Source organism: Eumetopias jubatus, unplaced genomic scaffold (genome assembly GCF_037043125.1).
Source record: "Eumetopias jubatus isolate StellerSeaLion01/CBP00866 unplaced genomic scaffold, mEumJub1_p1.0 scaffold_11, whole genome shotgun sequence".
Taxonomy (NCBI): Eukaryota; Metazoa; Chordata; class Mammalia; order Carnivora; family Otariidae; genus Eumetopias; species Eumetopias jubatus.
In genome coordinates this window covers 6598186-6611655 of record NW_028274817.1, presented here as the reverse complement: position 1 = coordinate 6611655, position 13470 = coordinate 6598186, and the positions used below count along the sequence as shown (strand labels likewise).

General features: G+C 42.4%; 1 protein-coding gene across 1 annotated transcript; it reads left to right on the top strand.

Annotated features, from left to right (window-relative positions):
• The first annotated feature begins 1193 nt into the window (after positions 1 to 1193).
• Positions 1194 to 3731, top strand: SLITRK2 (SLIT and NTRK like family member 2). The gene has a single exon (XM_028123832.2). The coding sequence runs from the start codon at positions 1194 to 1196 to the stop codon at positions 3729 to 3731; it is 2538 nt and encodes an 845-aa protein (XP_027979633.1).
• The last annotated feature ends 9739 nt before the right edge of the window (positions 3732 to 13470 follow it).

The window sequence follows — 13470 nt, the reverse complement described above, 5'->3', positions numbered from 1 at the left end:
GCAACCACTCGAAGGCGCCCGAGGCCGGAGGAGTCCCAGCCCCTTCGCGGGGCCCCTCCTGGAGAATCCCCCTCCAGGGGCTTCGCCCGCCGCCCGCCGGGTGGGAGGTGGAGTAGTTCAGATTCAACTGACGCAGCCGGGATTTGAGCTTTGCAAAGCCACTCGCAGGGAAGGGAAGCATCTGCCCCTCCCTCCCCCACCGCGCGCCCTGGATCCACCGCCTGCCCCCTCCCCGCGTGACGTCACCCTAGCCCTGTCCGGGGGAGCCTGCAAAACCTCTCAAATTCAAACTGCTCGGCGCACTGCTGCCGCTGCCACCGAATTGGAAGCGCGCGCCCAGGCTCGGCCGCCGCTGCCGCCGCCGCCTCCCGCCGCCCGGAGCCGGCCGGCTCTCCGACCTCCCTACGCAGTCGCAACATCGGGTCCCCGTCGACTCGGCCTCCCGCCGCTCGGGCCCTCCTCTCCTCCCCTGAGGCCTGCCGGATTTCTAATTTCTGCGCACCCCCCCACCCCCAGCCAAATTAAATCCGCCGGCAGAAAGCAGGGCATCCCCCCCGGAAGCGGCGTCTTTTTACCTTGCTCTTCTTCTCTTTCCGAAGATGCTAAACTACTGGCGGACTGCAGAGGAGAGGGGTCCCGTCTTCTCCTGATGTGTGAGTAACCCCCACCCCGCGCTGTCTTCGTTCTTCCATCCTCTCCCCCTCCCCCACCGCCAGTCCCCTGATTTTCCCACCCCCTTTTTGCGCAGTTAAAAAAAAAAAAAGTAAAGCAATTTCTGCTGCGAGCCTAAGAGGGGCGAGCCGCCCGAGATCTCTTCAAGATACCCCAGGGGAGGAGGTGATGGGCTGGATTTAGTAGGACAACTCGATTACTAATGACTCCGCGGCTGGCTGCGACCCGCCGGGAAATCAGGTGCAAGCATGTGTGCTCCGGGACGCGCGTGTGGGTGGGTTGGCGGGGGCCGGGAGGAGGGGGAGGGCGAGGAGAGAAGAAACCGCTTCGAGAAACGCAGTGATTTCATTCTGCCGCGTTGCCCACTCCCCGCATTCTCCCTGCCTCCCACTCCGCCCCCTTGCTTTGCCATTTTAATCGGGCTTCCTTGTTTCTCTCTCCCCCGCATCCTGCTCTCTCCCCGGCACCCTTCCCCAAGGTTTGCCTGTAGGTACCTGAACTGACACCGACGGTGCCTAAAGATGCTGAGCGGCGTTTGGTTCCTCAGTGTGTTAACCGTGGCCGGGATCTTACAGACGGAGAGCCGCAAAACTGCCAAAGACATTTGCAAGATCCGCTGCCTGTGTGAAGAGAAGGAAAACGTCCTGAATATTAACTGCGAAAACAAAGGATTTACAACTGTCAGCCTGCTCCAGCCGCCCCAGTATCGAATCTATCAGCTTTTCCTCAATGGAAACCTCCTGACGAGACTGTACCCTAACGAGTTCGTCAATTACTCCAACGCTGTGACTCTCCACCTGGGCAACAACGGGCTGCAGGAGATCCGAACTGGGGCGTTCAGCGGCCTGAAAACCCTCAAGAGACTGCACCTCAACAACAACAAGCTCGAGGTGCTGAGGGAAGACACCTTCCTGGGCCTGGAGAACCTCGAGTACCTCCAGGCCGACTACAATTACATCAGTGCCATCGAGGCAGGGGCGTTCAGCAAACTGAATAAGCTCAAAGTGCTCATCCTGAATGACAACCTTCTGCTGTCGCTGCCCAGCAATGTGTTCCGCTTCGTCCTGCTGACCCACTTAGACCTGAGAGGGAACAGGCTGAAAGTGATGCCTTTTGCTGGCGTCCTTGAGCACATTGGAGGGATCATGGAGATTCAGCTGGAGGAGAACCCATGGAATTGCACTTGTGACTTACTTCCTCTCAAGGCTTGGCTGGACACCATAACTGTGTTTGTCGGGGAGATTGTCTGTGAAACTCCCTTTCGACTGCATGGGAAAGATGTGACCCAGCTGACCAGGCAAGATCTCTGTCCCAGAAAAAGTACCGGCGACTCCAGCCAGAGGGGCAGTCATGCAGACACGCACGTCCAAAGGCTGTCGCCCACCATGAATCCCGCTCTCAACCCAACCAGGGCTCCCAAAGCCAGCCGGCCCCCCAAAATGAGAAATCGCCCGACTCCCAGGGTCACCGTGTCAAAGGACAGGCAGAGCTTTGGGCCGATCATGGTGTACCAGACCAAGTCCCCCGTGCCCCTCACCTGCCCCAGCAGCTGTGTCTGTACCTCTCAGAGCTCAGACAATGGCCTAAACGTAAATTGCCAAGAAAGGAAGTTCACGAATATCTCCGACCTGCAGCCCAAACCTACCAGTCCAAAGAAGCTCTACCTGACAGGGAACTATCTTCAAACTGTCTATAAGAACGACCTCTTAGAATACAGTTCTTTGGACTTGTTGCATTTAGGAAACAACAGGATTGCAGTCATTCAGGAAGGTGCCTTCACAAACCTGACCAGTTTACGCAGACTTTACCTGAATGGCAATTACCTTGAAGTGCTGTATCCTTCTATGTTTGATGGACTGCAGAGCTTGCAGTATCTCTATTTAGAGTATAATGTCATCAAGGAGATTAAGCCACTGACCTTTGATGCTTTGATTAACCTACAGCTACTGTTTCTGAATAACAACCTGCTGCGCTCCCTACCCGATAATATATTTGGGGGAACGGCCCTCACCAGGCTGAATCTGAGAAACAACCATTTTTCTCACCTGCCTGTGAAAGGGGTTCTGGATCAGCTTCCGGCGTTTATCCAGATAGATCTGCAAGAGAACCCATGGGACTGCACCTGTGACATCATGGGGCTAAAGGACTGGACGGAACATGCCAATTCCCCGGTCATCATCAATGAGGTGACCTGCGAATCTCCCGCAAAGCATGCCGGGGAGATCCTGAAGTTTCTGGGGAGGGAAGCTATCTGTCCCGACAGCCCCAACTTGTCAGACGGAACCGTTTTGTCCATGAATCACAACACAGACACTCCTCGGTCGCTTAGTGTGTCTCCCAGTTCCTATCCGGAGCTCCACACCGAAGTTCCACTTTCCGTCTTAATTTTAGGATTGCTTGTTGTCTTTATCTTATCTGTCTGTTTTGGGGCCGGCTTATTCGTCTTTGTCCTAAAGCGCAGAAAGGGGGTGCCCAGTGTGCCGCGGAGTGCCAACAACCTAGATGTCAGCTCCTTCCAGCTACAGTATGGGTCTTACAATACCGAGGCTCAGGATAAAATGGACGGCCACGTCTATAACTATATCCCCCCACCTGTGGGGCAGATGTGCCAAAACCCCATCTACATGCAGAAGGAGGGAGACCCAGTAGCCTATTACCGAAACCTGCAAGACTTCAGCTATGGCAACCTGGAGGAGAAGAAAGAAGAGCCAGCCACGCTGGCTTACACGATAAGTGCCACTGAGTTGCTTGAAAAGCAAGCCACGCCGAGAGAGCCCGAGCTGCTGTATCAGAATATCGCGGAGCGAGTCAAGGAACTTCCCAGTGCAGGACTAGTCCACTATAACTTTTGTACCTTACCTAAAAGGCAGTTCGCCCCTTCGTACGAATCTCGACGCCAAAACCAAGACAGAATCAATAAAACCGTTTTATACGGAACTCCCAGGAAATGCTTTGTGGGGCAGTCAAAACCCGACCACCCTTTACTGCAAGCTAAGCCGCAGTCAGAACCAGACTACCTCGAAGTTCTGGAAAAACAAACTGCAATCAGTCAGCTGTGAAGGGATGCTGCTCCGAACTGTTGGAGGCACTACATTTGCTTTTGTGTGTGTTTGTGTTCTCCCTCCCTCAGCATCAATGGGGGACTGTGAAAATGTTTGGGGGATGGGGCGAAGCAATGATACTGCTTTTCCAAGTTTTCCTTTAAATTATTTCTCTCTTGCTTCCCCGCACCCCACTCTCTCTTCCTCCTCCCCCTCCCCCCAATTCTCTCCTTAGGAATCATCAGTGAACATGAATGTTTCTACAGTGCATTTTGTTCATATATTTTGTTTATGGTTTTGTTTCTTTTTTCTTCTTTTATTTTTCCAGTGTGGGAATGGGAAGAGGAGATTATAGTGAATGAAGAAAGAGTAAGCAGACTTTTCACGTAAAAATGGATATTTAGCGTATTTTGTAGAAGATCTCCAAAGATCTTTTGAGACCATAAATTCTTTTGTAAATAATGATATATGGTATTTCCGTCTTCAGTTACCAAGTATAGCCACTAGGCATCACTTCTTTGTGTTAAAGTGCCTTTGCACTTTAAGTACATTACTTAAGTGTTGCTTTTAGCTTCGATAAATTGAACATATTTTAATGTGTTGTATTTTTGAAATTAAAAACACTGTAAAATAGATAAAAATGTCAGCTATATTAAGTCAACATACAGTTTGCTTGAGTTATAGAAACCAGCCTGTCATCAAATGATTCTAGTTGTAGGACTTTAGAGATTTAACTGTAAAATATTTCCTTTCCTCTGGGTTTGTTCTAAGTGATTTTATTTAAGTCAACTAAGGGGATTTAACAGTGGACTAGAGGTAAGAAGCTGCCTCAGTCGGGATTAGTAATTCATTAATAAAAGATATTTAACCCAATCTCAGAGTGCATTGAACAATTAATGCCCTTCCGTAAACCATTATTTTACACTAATGTGGTCAGTGTTTTAGATTATTTTCCTAATTAAGAGTGCATTACACAACTTGTAATATATTTTTTCTGCATTAAATTAGATATTTTTATATATTTAAATGACAGAGTCTGTATTTCTAACTTTTTAATTGATATTAATATTTTTTCTGCCTATTGAAACACTTTCTATAAACACACACCAGTAGAGGCCGCCACACACCTCATTTAATAAAGACATATGAGCCATTAAATACCTTGAAGGAACCCCTTCAAAGGTGAGATTAAAACATCCCAAGTAAGTTCTCTGCAAATTCAAGGCAGCAGAGACAAACGTGTACATCACTTTCTATTTCTTTTAGGATTAAAGATTAGGCTCCGAATCCTCAATTTTCACATTTTCTGAGAAAGCAGCGTTTTCCTCTTACATTTATTGAAGCGTTAATGAGGTGCTATCAGATCACGTACTCTTTGCATCTCCAAATCAATTAAAAAGTACCTGAACCAAGAAAGGAAGCATCTTTTCTCGTCTGCCTTCTTTAGGCATGTGTTACTTGAATTCTTCCCTGTCAGCTCAAGCAAGCCTTTCGTTTTGGTCTTAGCATTAGAATGATTTTAACTAACCAAGTCTATATAACGTTTATGAAGGCTTATTAGCCTGTAAAGAATTTTTAGATGCAAACATTATTGTGCGATTTGAACAAACAGCCCTTCTTTACAACAAAACATAGTTTTGTTTTGTCTATTGTAAATCCTTATGCAACTGGGATGGTGATCTGCATATAAAGTAGTCCAGCTTTTCAATTCCTTATTAAAGCAATTGATGGCGTCTGAAAGAAGCACACTGTTTCCTTTTCATAAATAGGTTACTGCACATAATAATCCTTTATTATCATGTGGAGATTGAAGTGGATCCTGATAACTTACTTTTAAAGCTTTAAAATGACTAATAGTATATTGTCTGTCACTATAAACAATTCATGTGATAGGCTTGCAATTAGAAATTACTTAAGTCCAAATGATTTGGATTAAGAACTACTGGTGCAAAATCGTTTTTTTTTTTTTTTTTTAACAATAGAAGTTAATTGTGTATATTTGAATGTAAATGGCATTCGGGGAAAAAAATGCCCTTAACAACCTAAAATCTCTGAATATCTACAGTGACAAGCTAACATGTTCACTCTTTGATTAGAGATCATAATTACTATTCAAATCCATTAGATCAAAGTCAAGAATGGTGGCCCGAAATGATGTACAAGAAAGTTAATGTAGTGAGATTTTACATTTCATACAAGAGGAGAGAGAATATTATGCTAACTGAATTTGGAGACAGCTCCCAGAAAAACCACCTCCTCTTTGAGTGAAGTATATACATATACGTGTGTGTGTGTGTTTTATATATATATATACATATATAGATATATACATATATATACATGTTATATATATATATAAAAGAGTTTCAAAAATCTTCTTGTGGCTGCTTTCATTTGGTGCAATGATAAACACAGAATACAGAGGTAGATATTTTGGGAAGTGATTATAAAGGCAAATTAGGATACATATCCTGTTAAGATAGTTTTTAAGTTTAAACTATACATCTAACTAGAGCTACTGATGTAGTGACTCTACGTCAGGGTTTGTTCTCATTCACCTGAAAGTCATTCCATTATCCATAGAAAAACCCATTTCATTGATCTTAAACAGAGATAGCTTAATATTCATGTAGTTACATGATTTTTAAGAGGCCTCCTGGAAGAACTCAGATTCATACACTCTCTCGCTTAGTACTTATGCTGCAAATCCAGATTCTCACGTTCTTTAGATTTCTACTTCATTTGTATTAGGTTTTAAGATGAAATTGTTTGAATGTGGGTCAGACTATTTCATTTAAAAGGCCTCATACACCATATACTCTGAAGCTTTATTTCCTAACGCAATCACAAATACTTTTACGTTTATTAACTTATTAGCATCCCCACCGACTATATTATTTTGCTTTATCCACTCAAGTGCTATTTTATTGTAGGATTTTGTTTTTATCTCCTACAGCTGGATTTTGCTATTTCACTTTTATTTCCTATGCAACCTGTAATGGGCATGAGCATCAGCACAGCGAAATGGTTCCAGCCAACAGAGTGCGATCTCCCCCGGTCCTGCCTGGAACAGATCTATGTGTCTGGCCCTACAGATGGCAAATGGTAATTTCCTTCGATTCTAGCTCTTAATGATTTGCTTTCATTGTTTCTGAGTATACCTGTGGCTAAGTTTGTATTGAAACGCTCAAAAGTACTATTTCTCGGTCTGGACACAACTGCCAAGTTTGATTTGGTTTTGGACTTTAGTCAATCTGTTTGCCTTTTTTGTTCCCTCCAGCAGTTGGTGAGTAAGGAAATGACTCTTCAAATTCCTCTGCTTTGCCCTCTGACCTCTAAGGTGATTTAATTTTTCTAAATATTTCCATGTCATCAAGGGCTCCATATTTTAATGGATTCTAAAAAAAAAACACCCATATAGGGAACAAGAGAGAGATTCTGTGATTTTTAAGACTCTGGAAATTCATTTTGACTGTACACATTCCAGAAACATACTGGATTGGATGCTAGAGTGAAGAAAGCTTTTCAGACGATTCTCCCAATTCAATCATTTCTTCATTCATTCATTCGTCCAATAAATATTTATTGAGTGCTTGCTTCCTAGGTGCCAGGTTCTATGATGTGTGCTGGGTGGGGGGCACAGAGATAGATAGGATCTCTGCCCCCCCAACCCTCCCCAACCCCCCCCAGGGAGCTAACAGCTAATAAAGGAGAACCTTATTTGAATGACAATCGCCCAGAGTCAACAGTGAGAACAGTAAAGAAATGCAGGAAGTTGGATTTTTTTAAAGGTGATTCTGTGCAATGAAGTATAAGAGTAAGACGTCATAGACTAGCTACAGTGTAACCACCGTTAACATCTCTTTTAAAATTACGCAGCTAAAAAGGGGGAAACCCCACAAAAATAAAACAAATTTCTGCAGGACAGGGCCCAATATTATGGCCTCAAGATAGCTACAGACTTGGGCTATCTAAAGATCTACATTATAAAGATGAGTCGTCCCCAAACTGTAAATACAAAATCACAAACGTACTTAAATTTTTTGGAATAGCCATGTTTTAGAGGCAGTATTTGCTTTATATTTCAGTGGCTTAAAAGGTAACATTTTGGCTTAAGTGTCCTTTACCAGTACTATGATAAGACACTCACCTAGATCCTGAGAGAGAAAATTCAGTACTGTATACAGGTTTACTTTACTTCTCACAATGGTTGTGCAAGAAGTCACGTGTAAACTGAAATTTTGTAAATCAAATTGTATTTTCAATGCATTAGGGGAGCTGCCACTTAGAGGAAACTTGTGAATCGTTTTCTAAAGCAGAAAACCATTTTATAATACAAGTCATCCCTCTAATTCATTGGTTTTTGTATGTTTGGGTTTTCAATATCGACTTTGCTTAAACCAGAGCCCACCTGCCGCATAAGAGTGTGTTCTGCACGTGCTGCAGGTTTCTTGGGTGCTAAGGGCTTGTACTTGAAACTTTGCTGCTCTTTCGTGTGAACTGAGCTACCGAGCGATTCCAGGATGTACAGTAGCATGCCTGAGTGGTCCGAGTAGCCAACCCGCTTCACTCTTGTCCGCAGCATCTCCTCTCTCAGATGTGGCTGTGTTTTCTTAGAGGGTAGAGTGACTCCTGTATTCACATCCTATAAAGTGCTTAGAGTCACAGGTTTTATAATAAATATGTTATTATGTAAATATATTGAATTGCATGTGCGTTGGAATTTTTTAGCGGTATTTTAGCTTGAAAGTACCTGTACAAATACTGTAAGAGTTAGTGGCAAATAATTGTTGTCAAGTTATTGGAATAAATGGCAAATGAAACAAGCTCTCGTGTAGACTTCTGTACCAAGTAGTGACATTGTCTAAAAAAATTGAATGTCATGGTTTGGGCTGTTAATAGGCAAAATGAAATACTGAAAATGTGATCAACGACACTGTGTTCTATTGGATAAACTGTTTATACAGGTACTTTATGCTAGAGTTAGCTTTCAGTAAATAAATACAGTTAATAAATATTCACTAAGAAAGAACATTTGAATTCGTTAGAAAAGTTCTTTGATTTTAAAAGGAATTAATGACAAAGTATCTTGAATTAGAAAAATCCTTTAGAATTAGAGAAACTTAAGTGGAATTAATGACAAAGTATTACTGGAACTTTGTTGTAAGGTGTTCAAATGCTTACAAATTAAGGTCTTCTATTCCATATATGATTATAATTTATATATTAAAGGTAAACTGAACTTTTAAAAAACATATTAATACTTTTCCATGAATGTCCATTAGTATCAGACTTAAAAAATTAAAAGTGAAAAAAGGAACAAAAACCAGTTCAGACACAGATGTCTCTCTAGGAACTGAAAGAAAGTCTACTGATTTTCCACATCCTCCCCACACACACACCCACCCACTCCACAGCCAACTGGTTTTCCTGATAAAATTCTAATACTGTAAGTCATCTAATAAATTTATATTTTATAAAATAATTCAGATTGACATGCAAATCCAAGGAATGGAAATTATGAATTCATCTCTAACAGATGTTATCACTATATTCGCAAAGAGGGGAGTTAAAACGAGAGAGAGAAAGAGAGAGAGAGATGCATTTGTTGCTGTAATTGTGGTGAGATATCTATAGATCTATGTATCTAGCAAAGTGACTTCTTTGGCTATTTGCATTTGGGTGAACATCAGAATATATTGCCAGGTATGCTCCATTCACAAATGTATAACCTAACAAAGGATTTGAGATTCCTGTGGTGGACACGGAGACTTAGAACAAGTTATCCCCTCTTGAGATTATTAACGTGCCATATGCAGAATATCTTCAGCTTATTCATGTAGCCTTCACAAGGTGGCTGAAACAATGGGGACTAGCCTCATTTGAACGGTTTTGTTGAGGAATGAGAGTTGGTGCTTGATACACTAGATTATCTGATCCTTTAAGAAGATGACTTGAGGGGCGCCTGGGTGACACAGCTAGCTGAGCACCTGACTCAGGTCATGGTCTCAGGGTTGTGGGATCGAGCCGCGCGTCAGACTCCATGCTCAGCACTGAGTCTGCTTGGGAGTCTCTCTCTCCTCTCCCTCTACCCCTCCCGCCCCTCTGTCTCTGAAATAAACAAATAAATCTTTTTTTTTTTTTTAAGATGAGTTGAGAAGGAATGGGAATGAGAGTAGTGCGCAGCTCCCTATTCTGAATGCAGGTAATACAACATCAGCAAATCAGATATGTCTGTTGAGACTGGAAAAAGACCATCAAAACAGATGCTGTCATTCCTGAAGGGGGGCTGGAAATGCACCTGATCCAGGTTTCCCTGGGCAACCACTTGGTAATTAGTATACATCATTTTTATTAATTTAATTTTCAAACATTATTTTATATTTGCTATCAACATTATCCTAAAAAGGAACATTTGAGCTAATTATCTGTCAGATCCAGTTACCTGGCATTTTTGGACAGATCTGATCTTGACAGAATGTTGGCTACAACAGGAAATATAAGGTACTTTCCAGCTCACGAGTGACTCTTGGGCAGACAGGATAGGTGGGTGGATAATCCTTGGCCAAGTCTCTCCCTTCTCAAGCCCCTTTCATCTTCACAACGTTAACACCTGATGCAGTGTTTTGGAACATAATAACCCTCCAATAAGTATTTCCTTAATGAATAAACGAATAAGACTCTGGCTTTCATGTGAACAATGAAGAAAAGGTTGAAAACTGGAGGATGTAAGTTCAAAGCATAATTACAGCGGATTCTTAGCTATTCCAGGAAGTCTGAAACAAATGTTCACTTGGAACATTTTCAGAACTCATTTTCAGACAAACACACACACACACACACACACACACACACCCCACACACACACACACACACACACACACACACACACACACACACCCCATGAGGATGGCAGAGATGTTATGGTAACACACAGCCAAGATCCAAAGTTTATTACATGCAGGCAGACCCGATTTTAAGTGATACTTGAGTCTGTCTATTGAACCCAATGATCTCATTCTAGATTTAAAAGTAGCTTGTAATTGGCTTTTGGAACTGGGAGATTCTGACTTCAGAGAAAATGCACTCCCTGACAAGCTTGAATGATGAATTCTTCCGGAGCTTATCACGTAGTTCTTCCTATGGCTCTATATATTTAATTGGTTTGTTTCCTAAGTCTTCCAGATAAGAGAGAAATTCTTTGGGTTCAAGACCATATTAAACCACATTTCTGTCAGGACACGGTTGTCTCGTAAAGTCTGACTTACACAAAATAAGAACCTACAGGTAGTGTTTCCTAGCGAGGAGTTCTAGGATCTGAGCTTGTGATCTTCTCCAACTGGGGGCAGTGCTGGACGGGATGACATCTCTAACTTTTGTTCTCTAGGATTCCAGGCTACTTTGGGAGTGGTGGCTACACACAAAACAAACACTGAGACAACTATTCAGGTGATTCAACCGGAAAATCTCTTACCCCACTTCCCCTCCCAGTTGTCCAATTCGGACATAGCTTTACTCCGATTTTATTTTTACAGGATTCAGATGCACCATGTGCCTTGGATCAATTTCGCTTCTTAAACTTGACTTCAAAAATGTTCAAACCACTTTTATTTCTTTGTAAATCACAACTTCCTACTGCTTTCTTTGGTGGGGGGGTGGGGCAGGGGAGGGGATGGGTTTTGCAGAAGAGTAGTCTATGGGGTTGCTATGTTTAGTTATTCTGTGTTATCATTAAGAAAGCTAAACTATGCACCTAGGGGGGTCCTACCATCACATGTCAGGGCATAGCACAGTTTTCTCATTCAGTTCTTCCTCATCTCACCCTTTTAGCCAACGGTACCAAGTTTCTTGTCATCAGAGAAACGGACAAACACTTGGACAACTCAGAAATGCCATGATTCATTCCAGTGAGCAAAGCTCTTAACTGACAAGTGGCATTTGGCCTCTTCCTGATCATAAACTTCAGCCATAGTTTTATTGCTGGGCCACTGTGTCTCTATCTGGACAAATAGGTTTTAACTGGAAACAAAGAAATAAAGCCCCCTCGATCGTGCAATATTCAGCTGGCAGGATCTCTGCAAGAGTGGAAAAGAAAAATATCCATTGAGAAACTTCCTCTGCTTTCCAGAGGTTTCTGAGGGGCTTATTAAAAACATTAGTGAATGAAAGGAAAATCCAGCTACACTTTGCTGTGTGTTTCCTGTCATGTTACAGGTTATGAAAAAGGAAGTGTAGGTTATCCCGGTCCAAGCTGTCATCTCTTATCTTTTTTTAAGATTTTATTTTTTTAAGTAATTCTACCCCCAACGTGGGGCTCGAACTCACAACCCTGAGATCAAGAGTCACATGCTCCACCCACTGAGCCAGTCAGGCGCCTCCAAGCTGTCATCTTAAAAAAAAAAAAAAAAAAAAAAAGATTCTATTGAGATACTGAGGACTTAGAGTATGATTACATCTCAAGTGTTTAACTTGAAATTTTGGAACAAAATATATTTTATCTACTAAATTGATCTCTGAAAAGCAAGTACATGTTAAGCAATCATCTGGGTAATTTGAGAGAGGGACTTGTTAAAGGAATCTTATTAGTTTGAAACTGTATTTATTCAGATTTTGCTTTGTGCAAATTCATCAGAAAGTTATTCAGTTCTGCTATGCAAACAGATCAAATGTTCTGAAATTTCAAAACTCAGCTAATTTTTCTGCTCTTACAGATTAAAATGGGGGGAGTCTCTGCCTGTGTTGATGCAATTTGTTGTTTTTGAATTGGACTTTCTGAGTTTCTCTATAAAACAAAATCAAATATTCAAGGATGGATAAGGTGAAGTCTTAGGAGAAGGGTACATATATACTTCCCCCAATTCTTTATTTATTTAAAAAGATTATTTATTTATTTATCTGAGAGAGAGCGCCTGAGTGGGGGTGGGGGAGGGGCAGAGGGAGAGGGAGGAGCCGAATCCCCGCTGCGCAGGGAGCCCAACACGGGGCTCGATCTCAGGACCCCCGAGATCATGACCCGAGCGGAAGGCAAACGCTTAACCGACTGAGTCACCCAGGCGCCCCTCCCCAAGTAATTTATAACAGAGGGCCACAAAATAGGGAGTTTCACAAAATTCTTTTAACCTTGCCTGTCCAAGAGAAATCTTTCCCAAGCCTTGATCCCTGCTCAGAAGACAAACATTTTCCCGTGTAACACTCTGAATTTTATTGGGTTCAATCACACTGATTCCTTCTGATTTGCTGACTGAGGAGGGTCTGAGGACGGTGGAGGGACCATTCACCAAAGGACCAGGGGCCCTAGGATTTAGCCTCCACGTCTGTGAAAGAAAATGCAGTTAGACTTAGCCTTCCCAGTCAAGAAAGCAGTTGAATTAAAATGAGCTTCTTTCTGGAGAAACCTGGAATCCACTTCAATTCATAAAAAAAAAAAAAAAGTAAATCATTTGCAGACTTGACAAATTAACTTTCATTAATAACAAATTATTTTCAACAAACCTCACACCTGTTCTGTGACACACCAGTGAAAACATTTGGACTTGCAGTTCTATTGTTCCTCTTGGCTTAAAAAAACAGTCTCATGATTTTCTTTCCCTCATCTTTATTTCATCTCCTAAACATTGTAATTGTATAAATCCATTTACACAAAGAGTATGAGTAATTTCTGGTAGTCCTTATGTGGTAACAGATTGTCTCTAAAAATACAGTTTATGGAGCGCTCATTGTGTGCTGAACACTCGAACAGATGCGATGCACATCGAAG